This window comes from Mustela nivalis (genome assembly GCF_964662115.1).
Source record: "Mustela nivalis genome assembly, chromosome: 10".
Taxonomy (NCBI): Eukaryota; Metazoa; Chordata; class Mammalia; order Carnivora; family Mustelidae; genus Mustela; species Mustela nivalis.
Window position 1 is genome coordinate 16,652,835 of NC_139029.1, and position 25,409 is coordinate 16,678,243.

Consider the following 25,409-nt stretch of genomic DNA (forward strand, 5'->3'; position numbering starts at 1 on the left):
AACCCTAACCCTAACCCAGTTTAAAACTAAAAATGACAGACTCAAAGTTATGGCAAGCAGAGACATCAGAAACATTATTGAAAAAACCGAACCCTAACCAAACCCTAACACTAACCCGAACTGTAAACCTTACGCTAACCCTCATTCCTGACACTAACCCTAACCTTAACACTAATCCTAACCATTAAACTCACCTCAAATCTATCCTGAACCCCTAACCCTAACTTGAATGCTAACCCCAAGATATAACCTAACGCCAACCCTAACCCTAACTCCTAAACCTAACCCCTTCCTGAAGTCTAACCCATAAACCTAACCACAAACCTAACACTAACCTCTAACACTAAACCTAACCCTTACCCAGTTTAAAACTAAAAAGGATAGACTCAAAGCAAGGGCAAGCAGAGACATCAGAAACACCTTCAGTAATATCTAACCCTCACACTAATCCTAACCCTCACCCCTAACACTAAAGCAAACCTCAACACTAGCCCTAACCATTAAACCCCAACACTATTGGGAACCACAAAACAAACTCCAGTGCTATAACTAACACCTAAGTATAACCCAAACACTAACCCTAACCCCTAAGCAAAACCCCAACCCCAAACCGTACCCATAAAACTAATCCCAAACCTAACCCTGACCCCTAACAATAACTGAACCCTAACCCACTTGAAAACTAAAAAGGACAGACTCAAAGAGAGGGTAAGCTGAGACATCAGCACCATCTTTGAAAACTCCTAACCCTAATCCGCATTTCTAACACTAACTCTAACCTCAACACTAGCCTTAACCCTTAAGCCCAACCCCAACCTTATCCGGAAACCCTAACCCTAACCCAACCCTAACCCTAACCCTCAACCTTAACCCTAACCCTTAACCCTAACCATAACCGGTTGCATGAAGAGTCTAGCCCCCCCTTTTATGTAACTACCTCCAAACAGGAAAACCAGAGCAGCAGTGGGGGTACCCATAAGGGGGTAAATTCTTTTGATTAAAGACATAGCGCTTAGTGTGGTAGTGTGGTTGACCCTGTGATGGGCTTCTCTTGGTTGTTGGGACAATTCAATGAATGGCTGTGACCACTGCTAGATGTTCCATAATGACTCCATTCTCTGGTCTTTAAAATGCAATGGTTCTTGTCTCCCCAGGGAGGGAGAAAACATTCTGAATGCAAAAAGCACCCCTTGTATTTCTCGGTACCCTACAGGTGGCTGAATATAGAGCAGTTTTCCAACACTGAATTGACTTGTACAGCAGCAGATTCGCCCTGCGCATTCTCTCTGTTTCAGATTGCCAGAAGAATGCATTTATTTGCTTTCTGATGAATTTCTCCAATGCACTTTGCATCATCTTGACTGTGAGCCTTTGTCCAAGCTGTACTGTTGCCTGGAATCCCCTTTCCACCCCACTTTCCCTACCTAATTCCTCTTTATTCTTCAGACCTCTTCTCAAACTCACTTCCTCCAGGAAGACGTCCTGGTGTGAGCCTCTCCTAGGTTGGGTTAGGAGCCCCAGCTCTATGCTCCACTGGCTTCCTGAATCTCACCCATCCTCATGTGTATCACACATTGTGTTTGTGTTCCCCGTTGCTGACTTTGGGGACAAAAGGTGTAACTTGGTCTCCTTGATATCTCAGCATCTGCCATGAGCTGGCAGAAAGCAAGTGCCTGGTCATACTTGCTGAATGGATGACTATGTTTGGGGGAGCGGGCCAGTACAGGTGGTGGGACACCCCTAAACTGTGGAAAAAGCACATCCTAAAATGACAAATACTGGGGAATGTGACTTGCTTCTTTCCCTTCCTTCAACACCCAGGGATGTCAGAACCTGTTTTGCAGAAGCAGGAACACCAGAGGGCAGTGGGGTGTGCGCTGGGGGAGGGGAGAGTGTCCCTGGATGCTGACTGCAGGGAGAGAGCCTGAAAGGGGTCCCTGATGGTTCAAAGATGGTGAGAGCGAGGGACTAAGCCCTGGCAGCCCCAGTCCTCTTCTTAAGAGAAGAGCCGGAGAATCAGACTCACTCTGGGGCCGCGCCCCAAGCCTGAGCTGTGTCAGTCAGGGACATTGACTTACTTAGTGTTCCAGGTTGGGAGCCTGGGTCTGCTTCCCAGCCTGCACCTGACTCCAGGTGACCTTGGTGGGTTTTGTCTCCTCTCTGGGCCTCAGTTTCTTTGTTTGTAAAGGAGGCTGGGTCTAGAAATCCTCTAAGGGTCCTTGGAGTTTGAGTGGTCACTTTGGGATTGGAAACTTCCCCTGACATCCCAGAGTTCCCCTCATGGCCACTGTCAGTGACACAAACGCCAATTCATCTCAGCCTTCTTTGACTCTACTTAGCGTTTCAGCTTGCTCTCAGAATGAGGAATTCCTGAAACTTACTACATGCTTAGAAGAACACGTTTCTTCATCAAAACATTAAGGAGATCTGTGTCTCATGTTAGAATTGGGTGTCCAGCTTCCTGTGTGCCCCGGGAGCCAGGAAGTGAATAGAACATGGGCTGTGGGCACATAGACCCAGGTTCGAATCCCCACTCTGCCACTGAACCTGAGGTGTGCAGGTAGCTTAATCTCTGACCCCCAGGTTTCTCATCTGCAAAAGGGAAGGGGAAGTCTTTTCAGTGTTGTTGGGAGGATTGAACATGCCTGTGTCTCTGGACAGTCTCTGAGGAGGTGCTCTCTTGGGAGTCTCCTGTTGCAAAACGAGGAACTAAAGACCAAGGGAGGGCCTTTAAAAACCTTTGCAACAACCCGGACTCCTGGGCGTCTGGGCATAGAGTTGGGTGGAGTGATAAATGTTCTCTTAGGAGTCTGAGTTTTCCATAGTTTCTGAGGCCAAATTCCAAGGGATGGGAGAAGCCAGGGCATTGATCCTACAGATAAGGCATTGTGGCTGGAGGGGTGGGGGGCATTCCACGATAGGGCCTGGAGCTCAGAGATAGAAATTGGGGGGCGGGGAGTCTGAGCCCCTACTGGAACCTGGTTGCTGAGATGTCTCCATAGCGCCCAGAGAAGCTGAGGCTTTCTGTGGGGTCGGCTTTGTTTTGCCAGAATGGATAGGACTTGCCCTGGAGGCATCGGCCCTTGGACAGGGGCCTCGCACCACCTGCTGGTGGTTTTTCCCACCACGGCAGGGTACCCCGAGATGGTCTTACCTTGAGATCCCTGCCTTGTCCTCCTCATCCACTTAGAGAGGCAATGAAGGGGGGGTAAAAAAAAAAAAAAAACACCAAAAAAAAAAAACCTCTTGATAATTTATAAAAAGCTGTCAGACCTCTGCATTCCGTATCATCACATGCCAAGAGGTGGGGCTGCCTGGGCTGGAATGGGTCCAGGCACCAAGCAGGATTTCTTGAGTAATGGACTTGAGGATCTGACTCACTCATTTAGAGAAAGTCTTTTTTTTTTTTTTTTTAACGCCCACCCCCCCCCCCCCAACTCTCATCCTGTTAACCCTACTTGGTGCACACAGTGAATGAACCCAAGGAAGCTGCAAGCAAATAGCCATTCGATCAGGTCCCAGATGATGGGAAATAAGAAGTTACAATTAGGGGGTGAAGGTACTGTGTTGTCTCCCGTGTCTGCTCCCTTCCTCACCATTTCACGCATCGAGCAGCATGAATCCCCGGCTCCCCTCCCGTCAGAGCAGAAGCTGGGCTGAGGGAGGATGGTTATTCACTTGCGACAAGAATTTAAGATGTGGGATGGTGTCATCTACTATGCAAAGCTCTGGCTACCTTATGTGGAACTGAGCCACAGCCAGCCCCTACTGACTCCCGTTCATAGGTCAATTCACTTGTTCATTCCTTCATTAATTTATTCAACGCCAAGCCCCCACCCCTTGCCAGGTGCTAGTGCCAGGAGGAAAACCCTACCTTCCCTCAAGGAGTTCTTAGGATGTGACACCTGCTACCCTAACCCTCCCCTCTCCCAGCTCCAGGAACCCATGTGATCCAGCAGCCCTGCTAACCCACCACTGGCTGCCAGGTGGGCAGCAAACAGTCCAAGTGTCCCTCCAAAGGCGGCCTGGCATCCGAGGGCAGGCTGGGAGGTAACTGGGGATCACTTGGAGAGGAACTTCTGCCCTGTGTTCTGGAAAGGACCTACTGCACATCCATTTAAGGGTCAGATGCTCCGACCTGATCACGAGCTGTAACATGCATGGTCTGGTCCCTTTGTGAGTTGGCAAGGATATTCGGTTATAAGGAACTGGCAACCCAGGGAGCTGACTTAAAACTATGGTGCTGGGAAGCTGGGGACAGGGTAGCAGCTGGGCCTCAGGAATGGACGGGATCCAGGGTTTATCACTTCTCGTCTCGGCAGGCTCCCGGGCTGCCTCGTTCTTGTTTCTTCTGCACTCTGAGCTCTCCTGCTCCTCAGAGAGGGAAATGGGGTCATAGCAGGCTGGAACGTATCCTGTTCTAGATCCAGGCAGCCAAGACTTCTGAATTCCATGGAGAGAGACTTGTTGGATAGGTTCAGCTTGGGTCTAGCACCAGCCCATCTACCAGGCCACGGTAGATGATAGCAATCTGCAGGCACCATGCTGGTCAGTTACCAAGCGGTCCTGGGAGAGTTGCTGGAATCCAGGAGCTTCTTCTCAGCAGACATCTACTGGAATGAGTTCAGGTTTGCCAAGCTGGCCGCAGAAGACGTTCTGTATCCTTCCCCAGACCATCGTTGCAATAGGGTGAGATGCCAGAGTCATGGGCACAGCGTGGGCTTCACTGTAGCTGGTGACCTGGGTGTTCTTCCCCCCGACCTCGAGGTACTCATCTTTCTCACGCACTCAGCTCAATGGATTCCAACAGCACAGATCAAGGACTTGCAGCAGGGAGTGGCCCTCTGCATATGACTGACAGGGTTGGGGGATACATTCCCCAGCTCCTGCTCCTGGATGAACAAATCTGGGGAGTCCCACACTGAACCCCTAAAGCCCCGCTTTAGGCGGGGACTGAGCCCCAGCTGCCTAAAGCAGTGATATGTTTGTTTATGTACCTGGACAGGCTGTCTTCCCTCCCTGCCTGGCTTCCCACTCCCCTGTTGGTGCTTTCTGGAATCCCAGCACTGCTTTATATGTCCACATCCCGGTCTCTGGGTCTGTGGCTGGGGACCCAAGGCAAGACCCTTGTGGTCTAAGAGCTAGATGAATGGGGAGGAGCTTTCAAGAAATAAGACCACACACATCTCTCCATGCAATCCTGCCATTTTCTCTAAAAATAGAGCTTTTTATTTAGAACAGTTTAGGGTAAATGCCCAAGACCATTAAGAAATTATTTAAATACGATATCAACACAGAACAAAATTAGACATGGATACAAATACCTAAAAACAGTGCATAATCTCGGGGCACTAAAGAATCCCAGTGTGGCTTTAGCCTAGGGTATCCCCCACCGATCCATCCAGCTGGCCCCAGAGCTCATGCTAGGCACCCCCTACCGGGTGCAGGAGAGGGCTCTGTAAACAGTTAAGGGCTGAGCGCACCTGACAAATTATAACATTAAACATTGCGCTCTTTCCTAATGCTTCCCGTGGCTTTTTGTTAATGACTTAATGATGATAGAAGAGCTGGCATTGAGAATTACTAAAAAACTCAGCCTCTCTCAGAAATGAAATTTTGAAAGCAATGCTTAAAAAAATAACAAGGGTTAAGAAAAGAGATAGAGTGGTTCCTTCACAGAGATCTAAGACAATAGTCATGAGAGCTTTTAGTTTTTCGAAATTACTTCCATGCAGCAGCTCAGCTGGGTCCCAGACGCCCTTCTTCTTCTCTGTGCTTAGGGACGCGGACAAGCCTCAGCTCCCGCGGACATACACACGTGTGTGTCTGCCTGTGTGCGTGTGTGTGCATGGATGTGTGAGTCCCAGCCGTGGTGAAGGCCTCTTGCCAGCTTTGTGCTCCTGGAAATCCTTGCTGAGGATTCCCGCACTTTGTTGACATGGCAAGGGCACACGGGTTGACCTAGTTGGCCAGAGACCAGACATCTCACCCTTATGAACATGCATAGTGAGTTGACATTTGTTTGAAACAAAAGACAGGTATTCAATTAAAAAAGTGGTTTGCTGGGGACCTGGGTGGCTCAGCGGTAAAGCATCTGCCTTTGGCTCAGGTCATGATCCTGGAGTCCCGGCATCGAATCCCACATGGGGCTCCCTGCTCCATGGGGAGTCTGCTTCTCCCTCTGCCCCTCAGCTTACTTGCGCTCTTTCTCTCAAATAAATACATAAAATCTTAAAAAAAAAAAAAGTGGTTTGCTGACTTCTTAAGCCATGGAACCCCCTAAACACCCTCACATGGAATGCCATGGGGGTACATTAGGGCTCAGGGAGGCCGCTCTGGTTGAAGTGGGGGATCCCATGGTTCCCCCTATGACTGGGACTCCCTCCATGAAACCCAGAACTGTTTGGGAACATGGCTTGAGAAGCCCTGGAGAATGCCCTGGAGCAGATGCTCTTTTCTCGATCTTTCATTTAACGGTCAACTTTCATATTGCCTTCCAAACAACACAGCTCCATGGGGAAAATGGCTATAAGACGCCTTCTTCGGAAATGGAGAAATGTAAGTCCTGGCAGTTAAATGGCGGGGCCAAGGTCACAGAACCATGATAGTTCCAAGCCCAGCCACAAAATGACAAAAATCGTGGTCCCTGTGGGTACAGACTCAGCTCTGCTTGCCCATATGCTGGTGGGGATGGGTACCCAAGGCAGTGGCTTGAGAACACCCAGCACCACCCCCCAGATAAGGAGAGTCCCCTTGTAGGGGCGCTGACCATACCGACTCCATCTTTGGCCCTCCATCTTGTTCACGTTCGCTCCATGACCTCTCTTGAGGTTATGTGTTCTGGGCTATTGGAGATTCATATACATACTTTAGAAATGCCCACCAGGGTCGGGATGAGGGTGGGAGGCTTGTTTTGGCCTCCCATGAATATTTTAGAGATAACATAGATTTCCCCCTTCCTGACGTACAGGTGATGCCATAATGATAAATTAGCTGTCAAGGAGGTGTGCTCCAGCCCTCTGTGTGTGCAAACCTTCTGATCTCACCACAAAGCCCTTCTGAATGTCCCCTGGCTCTATTATACCTGCAGACTGAGGCCTGGATTTTGCACACAGTAACTATGCCTCTGCACGGATTACCCTCCACCCAATCCCCCCGTCAGTGAGTTACCCTGAATAAAACTGTGCATAAACTCTATGCAGCGGCCTCCTTCATCTCCTGGTCTCGAAGTGCCCTTTCAGTTTGGGGGATGCTTTACTGCTTCTTCCTCACCTTTAACATACTCGCTGCTAGAAGATGTTGGATTCTTCTAGCATCTTCTAGAATCTTCTAGCAACTTCTACAACTAGAAGGGAAAATGGGACTTCTTTATAATTAAGAAGTCTGACTAAAGTGCTGTCAAAGACAGGGATCACAGCCCAGGAGTCCAATTCTCTGCCGGGTTGCGACCCCAACCCCAACAAAGCAGAACCCTGGAAGGTGATCATTTGGTTCCTTCTTTTCCGGGAAAGGGGAGAAGGGTCAGGGTCCCTCTTGGCTGGGCTCTGGCTTCTGAGAGTGCAGTTTCCTGACCACGAGGAGAGAGGAAGTTAGGGTAGAAGGTAGGAGGTAGATCGGAGATGAGACCCGCTAAAAGGTGAATGTTAGTTGCTCAGAGTTTAGGGGTCACAGGTGGGAGGTGCACAGGAGTCTTCTCAGAGCCTGGGAGGATGGAGAAGCCCACCAGCCACCATGCAGAGAGTACCAGCGATGTGCCAGGCACCATACTACACGTCTCTCTCTTGGGACCCTCAGCAACGGGTGAGAAAACCCAGGTAGAGTGAAGGAAGGTGGGTTACCCAAGGTCCCATGACTGGTAAACGTCAGAGCTGGGATTTGAATCCAGGTCATCTGATCATAAAAGGTATGCAATTCCATGAGTCAGAGGCTGGGATTTGAATAATGACTACCCTCTCCCTTCCTCTCCAACATCCCCTGCTTACTAGATCTTTCTTTACTGGGGCCCACCCAAGACAATGCATGAACTAGGAGGCTGAGACCTGCGGGTGGGGGAGCTCAGCAGGTGCCAGAGAAAGCCATGACAGTGACAAAGATGTGCTCCCATTTCCCTCCCCCCAGATCCAGGTGGCCCCATGTGGTGTCAGGACAGCCTCTGGTGTCCACTGTGACCTGACTTGACCAGTTTCATGCTATTCAGGGATGATTCTCCTAACTGGCCTGTCACTCCAAAGGCAGTGGGGGTGATACAAACACCCAACCCAATCTTGTCTCCACCCCTCCCGCAGCTCAGCCCAAAGCTGGTGAGTCAAAGACGATGCAGTGGCTTCTTACTGCTCAAGGCAATTGACAACAACCCTGGGGTTTCCGAAATGCTTCAAGAGCCCTCCATGTCCTCAGCGGTGATGCTCCCAGACTCTCAAGTCTCAGTGGCATCTCGGTCCTAGGAAAGCTCAGTGGCACCAGATGTGGTGGGGGGCGGAGCTGGGGAATGGCTCACCTGGCCATGTAATGTCCCAGGGTCCGACCTCTGACCTCAGTCTTCTGTAGGCGCCCGGCCCCCCAGCTGCCAGGACTGTCATCCTCAATTTCTGATTCCCTTCCTCCTCCATCTTCACTTTCTTCTTCGTCCTCCTCCTCCTCCTCTTCCTCTTCAGGGTTGCTGTCCCAGCAAAAGGTCAGTGTGCGGAGAGAAACTGGGGGCTCCCCAGGGAGCAGATCTAGCCCTGGTGATAAAGAGCCCCAGCTGGCCCAGGAGGAGAGGTCATCTTTCTGGGGATCTTCCAGGAAACTCAAGTCCTTGGAGAATTCAGGCAGTGGGAGGGTCTCCTGACACCCATCCCCACCTGGCCCTTGGCCTGGCATCTTCTTGGCCAAATAGCAAGAGGACCCAGACTCATCCCAGGGGGAGGAGCCCCCCACGCTGGCCCAGCTTCTGTCTGAAGCATCGGTAGCAGACCAGCCTTCGACCTGGACAGGAGGGCTCCAGGTGTCCCCTGCCTCAGAGTTTCCCGGGATCTGGTGCTCCTGCCCTAGGAAGGAGGGTGGTTCAAGGTAGGGCTGAAAGTTGACATTGGCATCTGCGTCCTCCTCATCGTCCTCCTCCTCAGCACTGTTCTTCTCTGGTCCGGCCTGGATGGTGGCTGGGGTCCTGACTCCGGGGCTTGGCCGGACCCTTCCGGTCAGTTCCTTTTGGGGACAGAGGGTCAAGGTATCCAGGAGCTCAGGACCACTGGGATGAAGGGTTGCCACGGGGTATCTGTTTCCAGAAAAGTCCTGATTTGGGGAGGGGAGAAAAGAACAGAAAATCGGGCTTTCCTGAAGGATGGGTTCTCCTGACAACAGACCCCAGAGACAAGGAGTCAAATGTAAGTAGTTCTTTTGGGAAGTGATCCCAGGAAACACCAGTAAGGGAAAATTCACTAAGGCTGGGGGAGAGCCACCAAGAGAGGCTGTTGTCAGGCAAGTTACCCCTAGGGTGCAGCTGGAAGCCAGGGCAGCCCACGTAACTCAGGGCACCATCGGGTGAAGGGTGGGAAGAGTGACAGTGATGTTGGTTCCCCAGCCAGCCACGTGCATGGGCGCAGTGGACACCAGAGGCCAGAGGAAGCCCCCCAGGGCAGGTGCTGGCTGCTGGAAGCTGAGTGGTGACTTTCCATGTGATGAGCAGATGGAGGGGTGGGGCAGAGCACAGAGATGTCTAACACACAGCTTGTAGTTCAGATGGGATTTCCCTGCAGGTCCCAGAGCTAGGGACTTTGAAAACACTTCTGGGCGGCAGGTACCCAAAATCTATCCTCAAAGCCATCCTGACCCCAGGGCCCACTGAGCTGCACCTACAGCCTAGCCAGCCTCACCAAGCCCTCATTGGAACAAGTCAGACCCTTCTGACCTCTTCAGGCTTTCCCCTGCCCCATCTTCTAAGGAAGTAACTCGGCAGACAAGTGAGGAGATTTGGGGTCAGCCTGGGCAAGACACGCCCTTGGTTAAACTGTGAACTCAGTGCTGGGATCCTTTTAAGATTTCCCCTTCTGGCACCACCCTCTCTCCTTCCCACTTCTGGGCATTCCTCCTGAGTCCCAAGATTGGGGTTTCTGCTCTCAGCACTTGACAAATCCATAGCAGAGAGGATTTCACTATGGGGACTTAAGTCTCCCTCCCAGGTATATTTGCCATTTGAATTTGCTGCCAAAGGAATGAATTACTAATGGTGGAAATTTAGGCGTGAAGATAGGAGATTTTTGCAGTCTGGACTGATATTCTATCTGACTCATGTCTTTAAGTGCAGCCCCATTTCCTTATTCTTCAACAACCCTCCCCCTCTGTTGCACACGCCCAGTCTTGCCATACCAGGGCCCATGGCATCTTTGCCCGCTGAAACCAGGGGTTCTCTCTGAAGCTCTTCCAGATCACAAAGCCTATGGCAATGACCAACAGCAGGGGAAGCAGAAGTGGTAGCAGCACCAGGAATGCCCAGTTGGCTCCTAAGTGAGGAAAAATAAGAACTACAGAAACTGGGTGGCTCAGTCGGTTGAGCATATGACTCTTGGTTTTGGCTCAGGTAGTGACCATCTCAGAGGATCATCTCATGGGATTGTGCTCAGGAGGGAGTCTGTTCTCTCCCCCTTTCCTCCCCCTGCCAGTTTGTGCACGTGTGTACGCACGCACGCTCTCTCTCTCTCTCTCTCTCTCAAATAGATAAATCATTAAAAAAAAAAAAAAAAAGAACTGCAGAAACAATGACCATGGCTCCTATCTCTAACTGTATGTGTGCTGCGGGCTTCACATGCATTATCCCGTGTAATTCTCATAAGAGTAAACCCGTCCGACAGACTATGGAAACTAAGATTCAGAGAGGTGATGTAAGCTACCCAAAGACACACAGTGAGTGCAGTGGAGCTGGGATTCTAATCGAGGGGAGTCTATTTCTGGACATAACAGACTTAACGCTCTTAACCACCATGGGATGGAGATAATATGTCCCGGGGTTGGGGGGGCGGGGAAGTCCTCACCTCTGTATCACTCGGCACTCACCGGGGGCATCCAGGAAGAAGCAGGTGGGCTTGGAGAACTCGCTGTATTTAGGATCACCAAAGGTGTAGATGGTCCTGGCGCTGAAGCAGTAGTGGCCGCTGGCGGCCGGCTGCAGGGGGATCTGCACTGGCTGGCCATGGGGGGTGACTGGGAATCGCGTCTGTTTGGAGAGATAGCAGGGGCTGTGGGCAGACCTGCTGTGGGGACAGGACAGGGGTGGGGAGGATATATCTGGGATCCCTGCCTCTTCTTTCCCTGCATTACAGTCTAATCATGAGGAGGCAACATTAGTTGGTGTCTTCTCCACTGAGTCTTAAAGTAGAGAAGGTGAGCACTCAAAATCGCCCTGTCCCTCAGGGTCACCTTTGTGGGCACCCCCCTGCCCGCAGGGACTGTAGGTCCCCATTTTGGAGGCCAGATTCCTCAGGCTTCCTGCCCTCAGGGCCTCCCAATGTATCCAGGGGGGTAGGGAGCATCTCGGTCATTCGGCCATTACGGACCCAGAAAACTCCAGGGCTGCCCTGCCCAGTCCAGCAGCCCCTGGTCCAAACTGAAATGAGCTCTGAGTGTAAAATCCACATCGGCTTTCAAAGACTCTGTGCAAAAGGCATGTGAACCTGTCAGGAACTTTTATATTATTTACATGTTGAAATGATAACATTTTATTGAATGAGATGAAATATATTATTAAAATTAAATGAACTTGTTTCTTTTACATAATTTAATGAGGAACATTTAACATGATGCCCGTGGCTCCCACTATATTTTTACCCAAGGGTCCTGGAGACAGGGACCGTGTCGGAAGATCTAGGGTCCAGAATATATGAGCAAGTGGTCAGGAGTGTGAATGTTGGGGGGTTCCATGAAAGAAAAAAAGAATAAAAGAAAAGGGGTCAGTAAACTATAGCCCATGGGTCAAATCTGGCCTACCATCTTTTTTTTCCCCCGCACATCGCATTTCCCTGGACCACAATTATGCCCATTTATCGACCCATCGTCTGTGGCTGCTGTCCTGTGTTACAGGCAGAGTCCACTAGCTGGACAGACCACGTGACCCTCAAAATAAGAAAATATTTGCTATGTGGCCCTTTACGGAAGATGTTTGCCAACCCCTGCCATCAAGCAATGTGCACAGACACACACGTGCGTACATGAGAAACAAGTCTGAAGCTGTATATTTGTGGTAGTCTCTGGACACTTGTAGGTTCCTTCCAAGAACGTATCTGTGTTTTCTGATTTTTTTGTTGGTAATGAAACCAGTGGCTTGGCAAGCAGGCCTCCTAGGGCCTATCATATTTCAATCAGCTTTCATTGGACAAAAAGGGTTTCATAACTTAAAAAATATATATTGGATAGAAAACGGGTGTGCTGTTACTACCTATAATGTGCATGGGCAGGACATCTTATATTTGCCTTCTTAGGTGGAGAAGGGCGGCTGCGGGGTGGGGGGATGGTGCACAGGCCAATCAGGGCCTGGCTACAGAGTCAGGGGTGACTGCCAGGAGTGAGAGGTATGTGGGGAGGGCTTCCTGGAGGAGGTGTGCAAAAAGTAGGCAGGCAGGGTGAGAGGCACTGGGGTTTGGTGGGGCAGTGGGGGAAGGAGGTCCAGCCTGGGGGGCAGGAAAGGGGCTTTTTACCTTGTTCTTGATTCCTTCCTTCCAGAAATCCACCTCATACTTCAGATCCGGTCGGGGCATGCAGTGGGGCAGCTCATAAGTGGCATTGATGCTCAGGACCTCCTCTGTCCGAGTGACTACCAGGGTGGGTGGAGCAGGCTCCACTGGCAGAAACGGAACAGGACCTGTCAGCATCCATCCCCCTGCCTCCAGGCAGGCCTGCCCCTCCCCCACCCCCTGCCCCTACCCCCCAACTCAGAGAACACTCCTGAAAAGGCAAAGTGGCTCTGGTGTTTGTTAAGCACCTCCTATGCCTCAAGAGCCTTAAAGTCATTTTATTTCAGCTTTGCAGTGACCCTGGGAGGGAGGCATCACTATTCTCAACATTCGGAAGGGCAAACTGTGAAATGAACAGGCCAGGCTCACAGCTCACCTGCCTTTCCTCCTGCTGCCCCCCCGCACCTGGGTGCCTGCACGTACCACGGGTCTGTCAGAAATCCTGTCCCCTGGCACTTCCTACGGTTGCTGACACATCACCACAAAGAGGGTGGCTTAACACAACACACATGTGTTACTTCCCAGTTCTGTAGGTCAGAGTCCGGGGACACTGATACCAGATGAAGCCCTGAACAGGAAGCTGGAGGGAACGGGGATCTTGACCTCCAGGAGTTGGAGGAAATTAGGAGGCAATGAAATATGCAACTATCAAAACTCAAGGGAGTAAGTGACCAGGGCCCCAGCCGAGGCTGGCGAAAGTCAGGAAGGCTCATTCCGGCTTGGGGGCGTGCTGTGGGAGAGTCAGGAGAGCTTCTGGGAGGAGGAGGAGGCAAACACACAATTAATAATAATAAAAAAGTAACCTGTATCTTTCCTTCCACCCGGCTCGCTTCTCCCTGCCCCCCAACTACTGGTTCGTCCTTCGCTCTTCTAGCCTGCCGGGCTGCCTGCATGCCTGTCTTACCAACCAACACTCCCTTCTTTCTTCCTGTTCCTTTAGACTGTCTTCCTGCCTTCAGGCTAGCCAGCCCCCTACCTCCCTGCCCCTCCTCCTCCCTACCCTCCCATTCTTCTTTACTTTCCATACGTTGTTCCTTCTTGTCCTTGTTTCCTTCCTTCCTCCTTTGCCTCCCCTTTCCTCCTGTCCTTCCGCCTCTTCCCTCTTCCCATTCTCCTATCTACCCACAGATCCATTCTTCTGCCTTTCCTTCCTGTCCTCCGGCTTCCCATCCACGCGTGATTCCTTTCCAGGTAGCCTGTGTCTTTCCAGGCAGCCTTCTTCCTTCCTTCTCTGCTGTAACCTCCTGCACGCCCTCCCTTCTCCCCTTCTTATCCATGTACCCAGCCAGCTTCTCTCGTACCCAGGTTAGCTCCTCCTCTCTACTATCCCTCCCTGCCACCTTTCATTCAAGCCCTTTCTCCTCTCTCCCCAAGCCATATTCTGCTCTCACATATTTTGAGAAGACGGGGCAGCCAGTTACAGATCTCAGCTCCGTGAGGCTGTTCTCTGCATATTTCTCTTCTTCTTACTACCCCTCCTCCCTCTTGGTCTGGTCCAGTACCATGACCAAGATTTTAGAAAGATCCAGATCCTCATTCCATCTCTAGCCCTCATGAGCCGTGTATCCTGGCAAGTTCCTTAGCTTTTGTGAATCGTACTTTTTTTTTTTTTTTTTAAATGGGTTGATGAAAAGGAACCCCACAGGTTTGTCATTAGGATTAGAAATAAAATACACTGGGGGCGCCTGGGTGGCTCAGTGGGTTGAGCCACTGCCTTCGGCTCAGGTCATGATCTCAGGGTCCTGGGATCGAGCCCCGCATCGGGCTCTCTGCTCAGCAGGGAGCCTGCTTCCTCCTCTCTCTCTGCCTGCCTCTCTGCCTACTTGTGATCTCTGTCTATCAAATAAATAATAAATAAAATCTTAAAAAAAAAAGGGAAAAAAAAAAAAGAAATAAAATACACTGGGAAGAGAAAAGTACTCTCCTGGCGCAGTGTTAACACTGGCCATTTCTGAATACGGCACCCGTGGGGAATGCTTTCCTCTATTTTTCTCTCCTCTCCCCCGCTCCAATTTCTACAGTGCACAGAAGTTACTTTTGAAGCTGGAATGTAAAATTTGTTTCTTTTTTTTAAAAAGATTTTGTTTATTTATTTGAGACAGAGAGCACAAGTGGTGGTGGGGTGCGGTGTGGAGGGGTAGTGGGAGAGAGAGAGAAGCAGACTCCCTAGCCCGATGCAGGACTCGATGTCAAGACCCCAAGATCATGACCTGAGCCAAATGAAGATGCCTAACTGGCTGGGCCATCCAGGTGCCCCCCCAAAATTGTTTCTTAAAGAGAATTCGAACATAAAAAATAAAAATAAATATATAAAATGCCTCGCGTAGTTCATGACTAAGGTTGTGCTGGCTAGAAGATAAAGAGCATCACTAGAAAGAGGTGTAAATGGAATTGCGGGTGCTGGCAGAAGTCCCCTAAGCCACCGCCACGAAGCCAGGCTACGTGTGGCTGTCCTTGCTTTGGGGACGTGGGAGACGGTGGCCAGGACAGCAGTGCCACTTAGCCAAAGTTCCTGGACAGGGAGTCTCCCACCAGGTCCCTTAACCACAGACTTACCTTCAAAAAGGTAATCCAGGTACTTGGACTCCACCATGGGGGACCTGGCGTTGGCAGAAGCCGCCCATACGCGCCCCTTGAACTTGTTGTACAGGTCCTGCTTCTCCAGGCACATCAAAGAACACACCAGCTCTTTGGTTCCTTTGCATTTCTGCACTTTTCTCCACCGTCTGGGGGTTGCAGCGCTGAGGGAGGAGACAGGGGAGTTTGGGCTGTGGACTCAGCCTCTGGGTTGAGAAGGCTTAGGGAACAAGTGCTCCCTTGTCCCTCCATCTGCCCGACTGTCCACCTGTCTGCCTGTCCTACTAGCCGGCTGTGGGCTGGGACAGAATGAGAACAGTCTAGTTAGGAGCTCAGGCTCTGGGAGAAGTGGGTGCTGGGATCCTGGCTCCATTCTTCATTAGCTCTGGGGTCTCAGCGGGTCATCCCCCCCATCCTCCTGCCTCCACAGGGCCACGTGGTAGCCACTACTGTCAGTGCTAACAACCGGTTTCTGCATTCTTCATTTAGGCCTTTCAGGCCACCTGCTCTGTGCCAGGCATCGCGCTGGGTGCTGTGTGGCCGTCAGAGGGGACACGCAAGTCTGCGATGCCAACCTTCAGACTTCACCGGGGTCCGAAGAAGGGACTTGCATACTGGGCATTATTCTTGGGGAACTTCCAAGGCCTGACAGGTCCTGCCCTCGGGAACTTCCATTCTGGTGGGAAGGGGAGAAAGACAATCATCCCACCAGTGAGGTGAACCCAGGAGTGGGTAAAGGCAGCGGGAATGGGGAATGGGGGAGGACTGCTTTCCAAAGGTAGGCCAGGAAAGTCGTTTTGAGGCCTTGATAGCAAGTAAGTCAGGGTAGGCCCGCAGGAAGGCATGGCAAAAGCAGAGCCTGCAGTGGGAAGGAGTCTGACCTGTCCAGAAGAAAGCAAGGAGGCCAGCGTGGCAGCAGGCCAGTGGGCAAGGGAGGGAGATGTGCGTACAGGCTGGAGAGGTGGGGGGAGGGGCGGATGGGTAGATTAGGTGGGACCTCTGCATCCTGGTAAGGAGCTTGGATTTTATTCCAAGTGTGCGAGGGAGTCACTGGGAAGTTCTGAATAGGGGACCTGAGATGATCTAATTTCTGTTTTTAAAAGATCACTCTTGGGGCACCTGGGTGGCTCAGTTGGTTGAGCATCTGACTCTTGGTTTTGGCTTAGGTCACAATCTCAGGGTTGTGAGATCAAGCCTCACATGGGGCTCTGTGCTGAGTGGGGAGTCAATGTGAGATTCTCTTCCTCTCCCACCCCCTTTCCCCCTCCCCCACTGGCTTTGTGTGCACACATGCTCTCTCCCTCGGTCAAATAAGTAAATCAATCTTAAAAAAAAAAAATCACTCTGATAAACCAGCTGGGAGGCTGCAGCAGTGGTCTAAGGGAGAACGAAGGTGAGGTTGACGAGAAGGGGCTGGACTGGGGATATGTTCTGGAGGTAAAGTCGGTAGGACCTGCTCATGGATTGGATGTGGAACACGTGGAGAGGAGAATCCAGTCATTTCTGGGTTTGGGCACTGAGCAATACATGAATGGAGGAGGCTGAGATGGGTATGGCAAAGTGAACAGAGTTTTGGGGAAGAATTCCTCTGTTTTGTTTCTTGGTGGAGCTATAGTGTAAACATTAATAATAATAATTAAAACAACCCTGGTGTAGTTATATTAATATGAAACCAAATATAGATTTCAAAGTTCACAGAAATATGAAAGATGAGAAGAACCACCACCAAATGAGAAATTATTTCATTTCTCAGGAAGAGATAAAAATTCTCTCTTATCTACCTGCTAAACAGCTATATACACTATACAGCAAAAACAGACAAAACTGTAGGATGAAACAGAAAATCCACAATCATCGGGCACCTGGGTGGCTCAGTTGGTTAAGCAACTTCGGCTCAGGTCATGGTCCCAGAGCCCTGGGGTTGAGTCCCACATCAGGCTCCCAGTTCCATGGGGAGTCTGCTTCTCCCTCTGACCTCCCCTCTCATGCTCTCTCTCCCTCTCTTTCTCTCTCTCAAAATAAATAAATAAAAAATATTAAAAAAAAAAAAAAAGAAAATCCACAATCATCATGAGAGATTTTCAATACACCTCACTCAGTAATTGATGACTGAACAAAGAAAAATAAGCAGTAAGTATGTAAAATACACAAAAAAGCAAGTGTAATTATCAAAGTTGGTCTCATGAACATAAATAGAACTGAACTAGTTGAGCCACATGTGAAACAAAATATGAACAAAAATATTAGCACATAGTTCCCTTGGTTTAGGGCCCATCCTTATGACTGCATTTAATCTTAATTACCTCGTGAAAGGCCTCATCTCCAAATACACTCATGTCAGGGGGTTAGGGCTTCAGCACACGAATATGCTGGCATACGATTCAGTCCATGTCAGGGCTGTTATGACTTAAACTGGTATGAATGCTCATGTACAAGTCTTTGTATGGACGTAGCTTTTCATTTCTCATAAATAAAGCGTTAGGAGTAGAATCTGGGAGATTTGGCAACTGAAGGTGAAACATGACAAGAAGCTGTCAAGCTGATTTCCAAAGCCCCTGTACATTTCCACCAACAATGCAAGAATTCCATTTCCTCCACATGCTTGCCAACATTTAGTACTGTCAGTCCCTTTCATTTTAAGCCTTCTAGTTGGTGTGTGGTAGTGTTTCATTGTACCTTTGATTCACATTTCCCGGATGACTAAGGTTATTGACCATCTTTTTATGTACTTTTTGGCCACTTGAGTATCTTCCTTTGTGAAATGACGATTCAAGTCTTTTTGGGCGATCTGTCTTCTTATTAATAAGGCACAGGAATTCTTTATCTGTTTTGGATACTAGTCCTTTTCCAGTGTGTGTGTGTGTGTGTGTGTGTGTGTGTGTATATATATATATATATATATATATATATATATATATATATATATAGTGAATCTTTTTTTTAAAAGTAGCTGGCTTTTTCATTTTCTTCAGGCTTTTTTTTTTTTAACAGTAAAAGTTTTAAATGTGATGAAATCCAGTTTATTAGGTATTACTGACTTAATTGAATTCCCCCCAAATCATATGCTGATGCCCTAACCGCCCCCCCTACCATGACTGTATAGGCCCTTGGAGATAGGGCCTTTTAAGAGGTAATGAGGAATAAATGTGGTCATAAGGGTGGGGCCCTAAACCAATAGGACTTAAAGGAAGAGAAAGGGATACCAGGCACGCTCTCACACAGAGAAAAGGCCACATGAGGACAGAGAGAGAAGGCGACCATCTGCAAGCCAAGGAGAGAGACCTCAGGAGAAAGCAAACCTGCGGACACCTTGATCTTGGACTTCTAGCCTCTGGAAGTGTGAGAAGTACGAGTCTGTTGTTCAAACTCCCAGGCTATGGTATTTTGTCTTGGGAGCTCTGGCAGACTAAGACAGATTTTGGTATCATAAATAGGGTACTAATGTAAGAATAGCAAAAAATGTGGAAGTGGCTCTGCAACTGGGGAATGTCTAGAAGTGGGAAGAATTTTCAGGTGCCTGCTAGAAATTTCCAGAGTGCCCTGAAGAGACTGTTGGTAGGGATAGGGAGTCAAAGGCGGTTCTAGGAAGAACTTGGATGCAAAGGAAGAACGTCTTACTGGAAACTGGGGGAAAGGTGATCCTTGTTACAGAGTGGCAAAGACATTGGCTGAATTGTGTTTTGGTGTTTTGTGGGAAATTAAAAGTTAAAAGTGATGAACACAGCAGGGAGCCTTCTCCCCCCCCACCCCCGCTTGCCTCTCTGCCTCCTTGTAATCTCTTTCTCTGTCAAATAAATAAATAAAATCTTTAAAAAAAATAAAAATAAACATAAAAGAACTTGGGACCGAACTCGAAAGGATTTTTCACTGCCTCCAAATGGGATAATTCAAGTTTTAATGCATAGACAAGTTGCATTAGATTGAGACCATCAGCTACGTTTAAGTACTAGAGTTCATAATGATAAGAAACCAAATCAATCACCTTTGGGAGATGACAGAGAACCAACTCATGACCTTGGAAACTTGCACAAAAAAATGAAACATTTGTCCTGTCTTACCTATCTGAAAGGTACACTGAATGTCAAATACTCTAAGAGAGGAAGCATCTTTTTGTAAAATAATTCCACCTAATAAGTGAAAAAAAAATTGTACAATTAGAATATCATCATTTAAGAATCCTCACAGGTGTTCAAAAAGTGTAAAAGAGAAGGACAGTATCACAAAGGTCCGGAGGATGGACTTTGACCTCTAATCAGCCCATCCTGGCTCCACTATTCTCAGAGGCGTGACTGAGGAAACCATGCTCTGGGCGCCCCTGTTTTCTGCCCTGCAGACCGCAGGTGCCACACCCCTCCTCACGGGGCTGTGTGAGAATAACTTCGGTTAATGTGTGGACACAGTGCCCGACACACGACAAGCACACAGTTCCTGTTAGGTGTTTCCTGCCTCCTGATACACTCCTGTACAGTTCTCTCTTTTGAGAGCTTGCTGGCAATCTGCCCTTTTCCAAGCTAGGCTTCCCACCCTCTTACTCACATCCGGAGGGACTACGACAGAACAGGAAGCACGTAAGCTTTGGGGTCAGACAGGCTGGGGTTTATTCTTCTGGCTCCATCCCTGGTTCCCTCGGGCAGATGATAGCCCCTCTCTGAGCTCAGGTTCCTGGTCTCTAAAACTGGGGGAAGTGCAGGGCTCAGTCGCTTAAGTGTCCGACTCTTGATTTCCGCTCGGGCCCTGATCTCAGGGTCCTGGGTTGAACCCCCCTGTCGGGCTCCATGCTCCCTCTGTTCCTCCCCCTACTTGCACTCTCTCTCTCACAAATAAATAAAATAAAATCTTGAAAAAAATAAAATAAAACGGGGGAAGTGCAGACCTGCCTGGGTATATAGGGAGGAGGAAGTGAAACATTCATGCGAGACATTAGAACTCAGCCTGGCACAGGTGGGTCCTGCATACTCGGCACGCACCTCCCCTTCCTGCTTCACCCTCCTCACCCGGCCTTGAGGAGTCCTCCTGACTACCTGCTTTCATCATCTTACTCTCTTACTAAAGAACATCAAGTGATTGCTATCTATGTGCAAAGATCAGCAAATCTGCTTCCACGTTCGGATTTCTCTGGATTCGTTATGGTTGCCTGGAATGCCAGGCTGAGAAGGATCTCAAGGCTCTGTAGGGAAAAGCCTGATCCTCTGGGATGCCCACCACAGACTCTGCAGGAGATATGTCTGCCCTCCCTTTTCAGCTGGAACAACTCCAAGCTCCTCATTCAGGCCCTGGAGAATGCCACCACTGGGTCCCTGTAGCTCTACTCAAGCCCTGTTCCAACTCTTCTCAAAGATCCTCCCGAGCTACCCTACGACCCAGCAATTGCACTACTGGGTATGTACCTTAAAGATATAAATGTAGTGATCTGAAGGGGCATGCGCACCCCAATGTTTACAGCAGCAATGTCCACAATAGACAAACTATGGAAAGAACTAAGATGTCCATCAATAGATGAGTGGATAAAGAAGATATGGTATATATATACAATGGAATACTATGCAGCCATCAAAAGAAATGAAATCTTGCCATTTGCAACAACATGGATGGAGCCAGAGGATATTATGCCAAGCGAAATAAGTCAATCAGAGAAAGACAATTATCATATGATCTCTCTGATATGAGGAATTTGAGAGGCATGGTGGAGGTCATGAGGGGAAGGGAGGGAAAAGATGAAACAAGATGGGACCGGGGAGGGAGACAAATTATAAGAGACTCTTAATCTCAGGAAACAAACTGAGGGTTGCTGGGGGATGGGGGATGGAAGAATAGGCTGGCTGGGTGATGGACATTCGGGAGGGTATGTGTTATGGTGAGTGCCATGAATTGTGTAAGCCTGACGATTCACAGACCTGCACCCCTGAAGCAAATAATACATTATATGTTAATTAAAAAAAAATAAAAAAGTAAAAAAAGAGCCCCAGTAGGCCCAACACCTGTGCACTGTCCTCTAATCAGCATCCTTCCCCTACCTCCAGACCTTTATCAATGCACTCTCCAAACACCTGCCACAAGCTGTCTCCCGTGGGACACAGAACCAGGAAGCTGATGACACCCAATGCAGGTGTCCCAGACAAGCCCCTCCAGCCTCTGCCCACCTCCTCAGGCTCCTCAAACACCCCACACCTACCTTTGATAGGCCACAAAATAGGTCACATTCTGGGAGTAGCCAGGCCCTGGGAGCCATGTCAGGTACACACCGAAGTCCCGGGAGAGCAGCGTCACGTTCTGGGGAGGGGGGAGAAGGGGCTTCCCTGTGGGAGAGAAAGAAGTCATGAAGCCTAGAGCTCCTGACCGTCTTGACACGGGCCATCTGGAGCTGATGAGCAGTGTGGTGGGCAGTCACATGCTCAGTGAGTTTGAGAAGCAGGCGTCATCCGGGGTAGCTAAAACATGGGAGACATGAAGTAGGCTGGGCACCCAGGGCCAGGATTCCGATCACAGCCATGCCACTAACTGCCTGTACCGCAGCCCCTTCCCCTCCCTAGGCCTCCGCGGCCCATCTGGCACCTGAGGGTTTCAGTGGAAGACCTCAAACAGGAACCATCTAACATCTACCGGATTTGCTGGACTCCAGGAGGGAACAGCCCTGAGGGTCACAGGAGCAGACCCTCAGTTCTTAGCCATGTCCCTGGAGCTTGCCTGACTCTGTCCCTGACCGTGAGAAGATGAACAAAAAGTATTTGTTGAATGAATGTGAAATTTGGGTCATTCCAAAGGCCTCCCAACTGGTCTCCTTGTTTCCAACATTGTCTCTTCAGTCCATTCTCCATAGAGCGGCAAGGGCTAATATGAAAGTCGGATCATGTCGCTCTTCTGCTTTAAACCCTCTAATGGCTCTCACTTCATTCAAGGCTAAATCAAAAGCCTTTATAACCCTACCCCCACCCCCAAGACCTACCTAATCCCACCCACTGCTCTCCCTGTGCTCCCTGCTCCCAGCCACACAGGCCTTTCTGCTGTTTCTAGAGCATCATAGGCATGCTCCCCTTCCAGGCCTTTCCATGAAATGTTCCCTCTGCCTAGACTAGTCCCCCTCCCTGGATCTCTGTCAGGCTCATGCCTTTGCTTCCTTCACATCTTGGCTTAGATGTCACCATCTCAGTGACCTGGCCCCTATGTCCCCTCCTTGACATGTCTTCCCCACTGCTAACCCTTACCTCCTGAAATATACACCTGATTACGCCTCTCCCCAGTTCCATGTCCTTCCTTGGTCCTTAGGATAAAGTCCATGCTCCTTACTGAAATACTTGACAGGCCATCTTGTCGACCTCTCCCTGATAGCTCCCCAGCAGGCTCACCAGGCTGAAGCCAATCTTGGTTCCCGTCATTCTCAAACAACTACATTCTCTTGGGTGACTTCGAACCCAGGAGTCTTTGAAAGCCTGGTGTTCACCATTTACACGTTTTTTTCTTTACCATCTAATCTTTTAAAGATTTGATTCAAATGTCAATTCCCTGACATCTCTAAGAAGTAGTAGTGAGGGTGATGGGGATGATGGTGGTGACGGTAGCAGTTAATTGTGTCCTAACCATTTTCTTTCAATCCTCCCTACTTCCCTAGGAGGTAGGCACTAACCGTGATCAACACAGTCGAGTTGAGGGAAACAGAAGACTTGTCGGGTAATAAGTTATAGAATCAGAATCCAAAGCCAGACCTAGTCAACTCCAAATCCTGAGCTGTTGACCACACTTCCTTCCTGAGGGTCTCATGGGGCCTTGTTCAACTTTATCCTTCCAGCATCTCTGAACCGCTACTGGCCAATGACATCTGTGGACCACCGTGTGCCAGAAGTCTCAAAGAGGAATAGAATTCCATTCTTGCCCTTTAGGAGCCCATGGATCCTATGAGAATTCAGTTCCCTGAAGTATACACACAGGTCACACAGGGTGTATTTATGTGTATTTAAGATGTGTAAATTAAATGTGTATTGATGATGGAAATCCATACTGGTTACAGAATGGCATGGTGGGGGGGATGGGGAGGGGGCAGGTCTACGGATGGCTCTTGCCTCAGCTCCCTACCCCTGTCCCTTTTAACCCAAATATGGGCTAAAATATGGGTTAAATACAGCTTCCACCTCATCCTGTGATCCCCACTTGGAACTGGATCACTGGGGTGCAGATGCTGTCACTGTTCCCAGCTTTCTAGCAGGTGAGCTGCAAAGACCAAAGTCTGTGGATTATACATTATCTTGTGGCAGCACACGCCCAGAGCAGAAACAGCAGCTAGAGTGGTTATGGGCTACTGAGCCCTGGAAGGGTGGGAGGCACTGGTTTGACACTTTCTGCACAAAACCTCTTCCATCCTTAGGACAAACCACCCTATGGGGTGGATGTCACTCTGCTTCCGTTCAGGGGACTAGACTCAGAAACAGATGGTAAATAATTTGCCTGAGGCTACGCAGCTACTTTGTGTGGGGGTCAAGATTTGAACCTGGATCTGACTGTGCTTTACCCTCAACATCACAAACAGCGGTTTGTGTTGGGTACATTAAATATTTCCCAGGTAAAAGTGTAGTTAGATCCAGATAGGAAAACTATTGAAGTTGACAGTGAATCAGGGGGACAGACAATCCCTCCCCACCCCCACATACACACAGAGGCACTGTCCTTTACCAGCTGCAATGACAGCCCCTGCTGTGGACGTGCTTGGGGCTGGGGCATCCTTGAGCTGACCCAGGTGGACCGGTGGTCTTCCTCCTGCTGCCCACCCTACAGCCAGAGCCGGCCATGCTTGCTTCAGCTTCAGGCTTCTCTTCCTGAGCTTTCTTTCTTGGGTAACTCCCCTCATTGCTCTGAGCCTCAGTTTCCCCATTTGAAAAGGGAGAGAACAGTCCCTACCTCATAGGATGGTGCGGTTGTGCCACTTAAGTAGGGGAATAGAAGTTGCTCAAGAAACGTTGGCTTTTGATATTAGCATTAGATGATGCCCAAGGGCCCTTCTTGCTCTTAAAAGGTTAGCCTGAGACCAGGAAGTCCAAGACTGGGGGCTCTATTGGACCTTCTCCTGACTGGTTGGGGTTTGGTGATTGGGTCCCAGCCTAGGGTATTTTGTACCCTGCCTCCTTATTTACCAGTGGGAGCCCACAAAAGAAGGTGGCTTGTTAGAGTAACAACAGCGCACAGATTCCGCTCAGTCTGGGCGCTTCTGAAACCGTCTGGCCCGAAGAAAGGAAGGGGACTGCGAGGGAGGGCAGGACTTCCCCTAATAGCGAGGATCCAGTCTCATATTAATGCAGGGGACGGTGCCTTTAGGAAACCTTAAGCAGCACTTTATAAAACAGCGCGGCTGCTTTTCCAACTGCCACTGTCTTTCCCTGTGCACCTAAAGCGGAATTGGCATTAGGAAACTGGCTCAGTTTCCTACGGGAAAGGAATTTCAAAGCCTTGGGTCTGTTTCGTCCCAAGTCGCAATTCAGAAGACGACGGGAGGTTCGTGGGCGGGGACGATCGCACCAGCGCGGCTGGCTGCCGGCTGGCTGCGGGCCCCGTCCCTCCCTCCCGGAGCTCAGCCACCCGGAGTGGGCGCCCCGCGCTGCCCCGCGGCCCCCGCCCGCCCGCCCCGCGGCGCCCGCGCTTACCTAGAGTGGACTGCAGCAGGCCCAGCAGCAGGGGGACCCACGGCCCGGCCCCCGCCAGGCCGGCTCCAGCGCTGCCTGCCTGGCACGGCCAGGTCCCACCTCCCGCAGCCTCCGGGCTCACCGGCCCGCAGGTAGCCGCGGCCAGCAGCCACTGGGAGGCCGATTCGCGGGTCCGGGGCGGGGCCGGACGGGGGCTTTCCCCGGGGTAGTCCCGCAGCCGCGAACGAGGCTGACGGCGGGCTCCGCGCGCCGCCTCCGCTCCATGACCGCGGTGGCTCCTCTGTGCCCGCACTGCCCTTTGTTCAGCCGGATCAGGGCGCTGGGGGTGGGGGTGGGGGTGTCGGTAAATCCGTACGTGGAGGGAGGGCAGGGAAGGAGAAGGGGTTATTATCAATAGCCGCAGTTCGGAGCTCCAGTTAGGAGTTCCAGTATGGGCTTTCAAAGAGGAATAAGAGAAGTGTTCAAAGCCAGTTTAACGACACAGCCCCAGACACCGCTGGCG

General features: G+C 50.1%; 1 protein-coding gene across 1 annotated transcript; it reads right to left on the reverse strand.

Moving 5' to 3' along the window:
- Window positions 1-5,189: 5,189 nt before the first annotated feature.
- Window positions 5,190-25,379, reverse strand: IFNLR1 (interferon lambda receptor 1; the record flags this gene model as incomplete). The annotated part of the gene is made up of 6 exons (XM_082686712.1): window positions 5,190-9,273; window positions 11,032-11,191; window positions 12,669-12,811; window positions 15,261-15,445; window positions 21,454-21,577; window positions 24,908-25,379. Coding segments are annotated over 6 exons (1,137 nt in total), but the record flags the coding sequence as incomplete, so codon positions are not given.
- Between the last annotated feature and the right edge of the window lie 30 nt (window positions 25,380-25,409).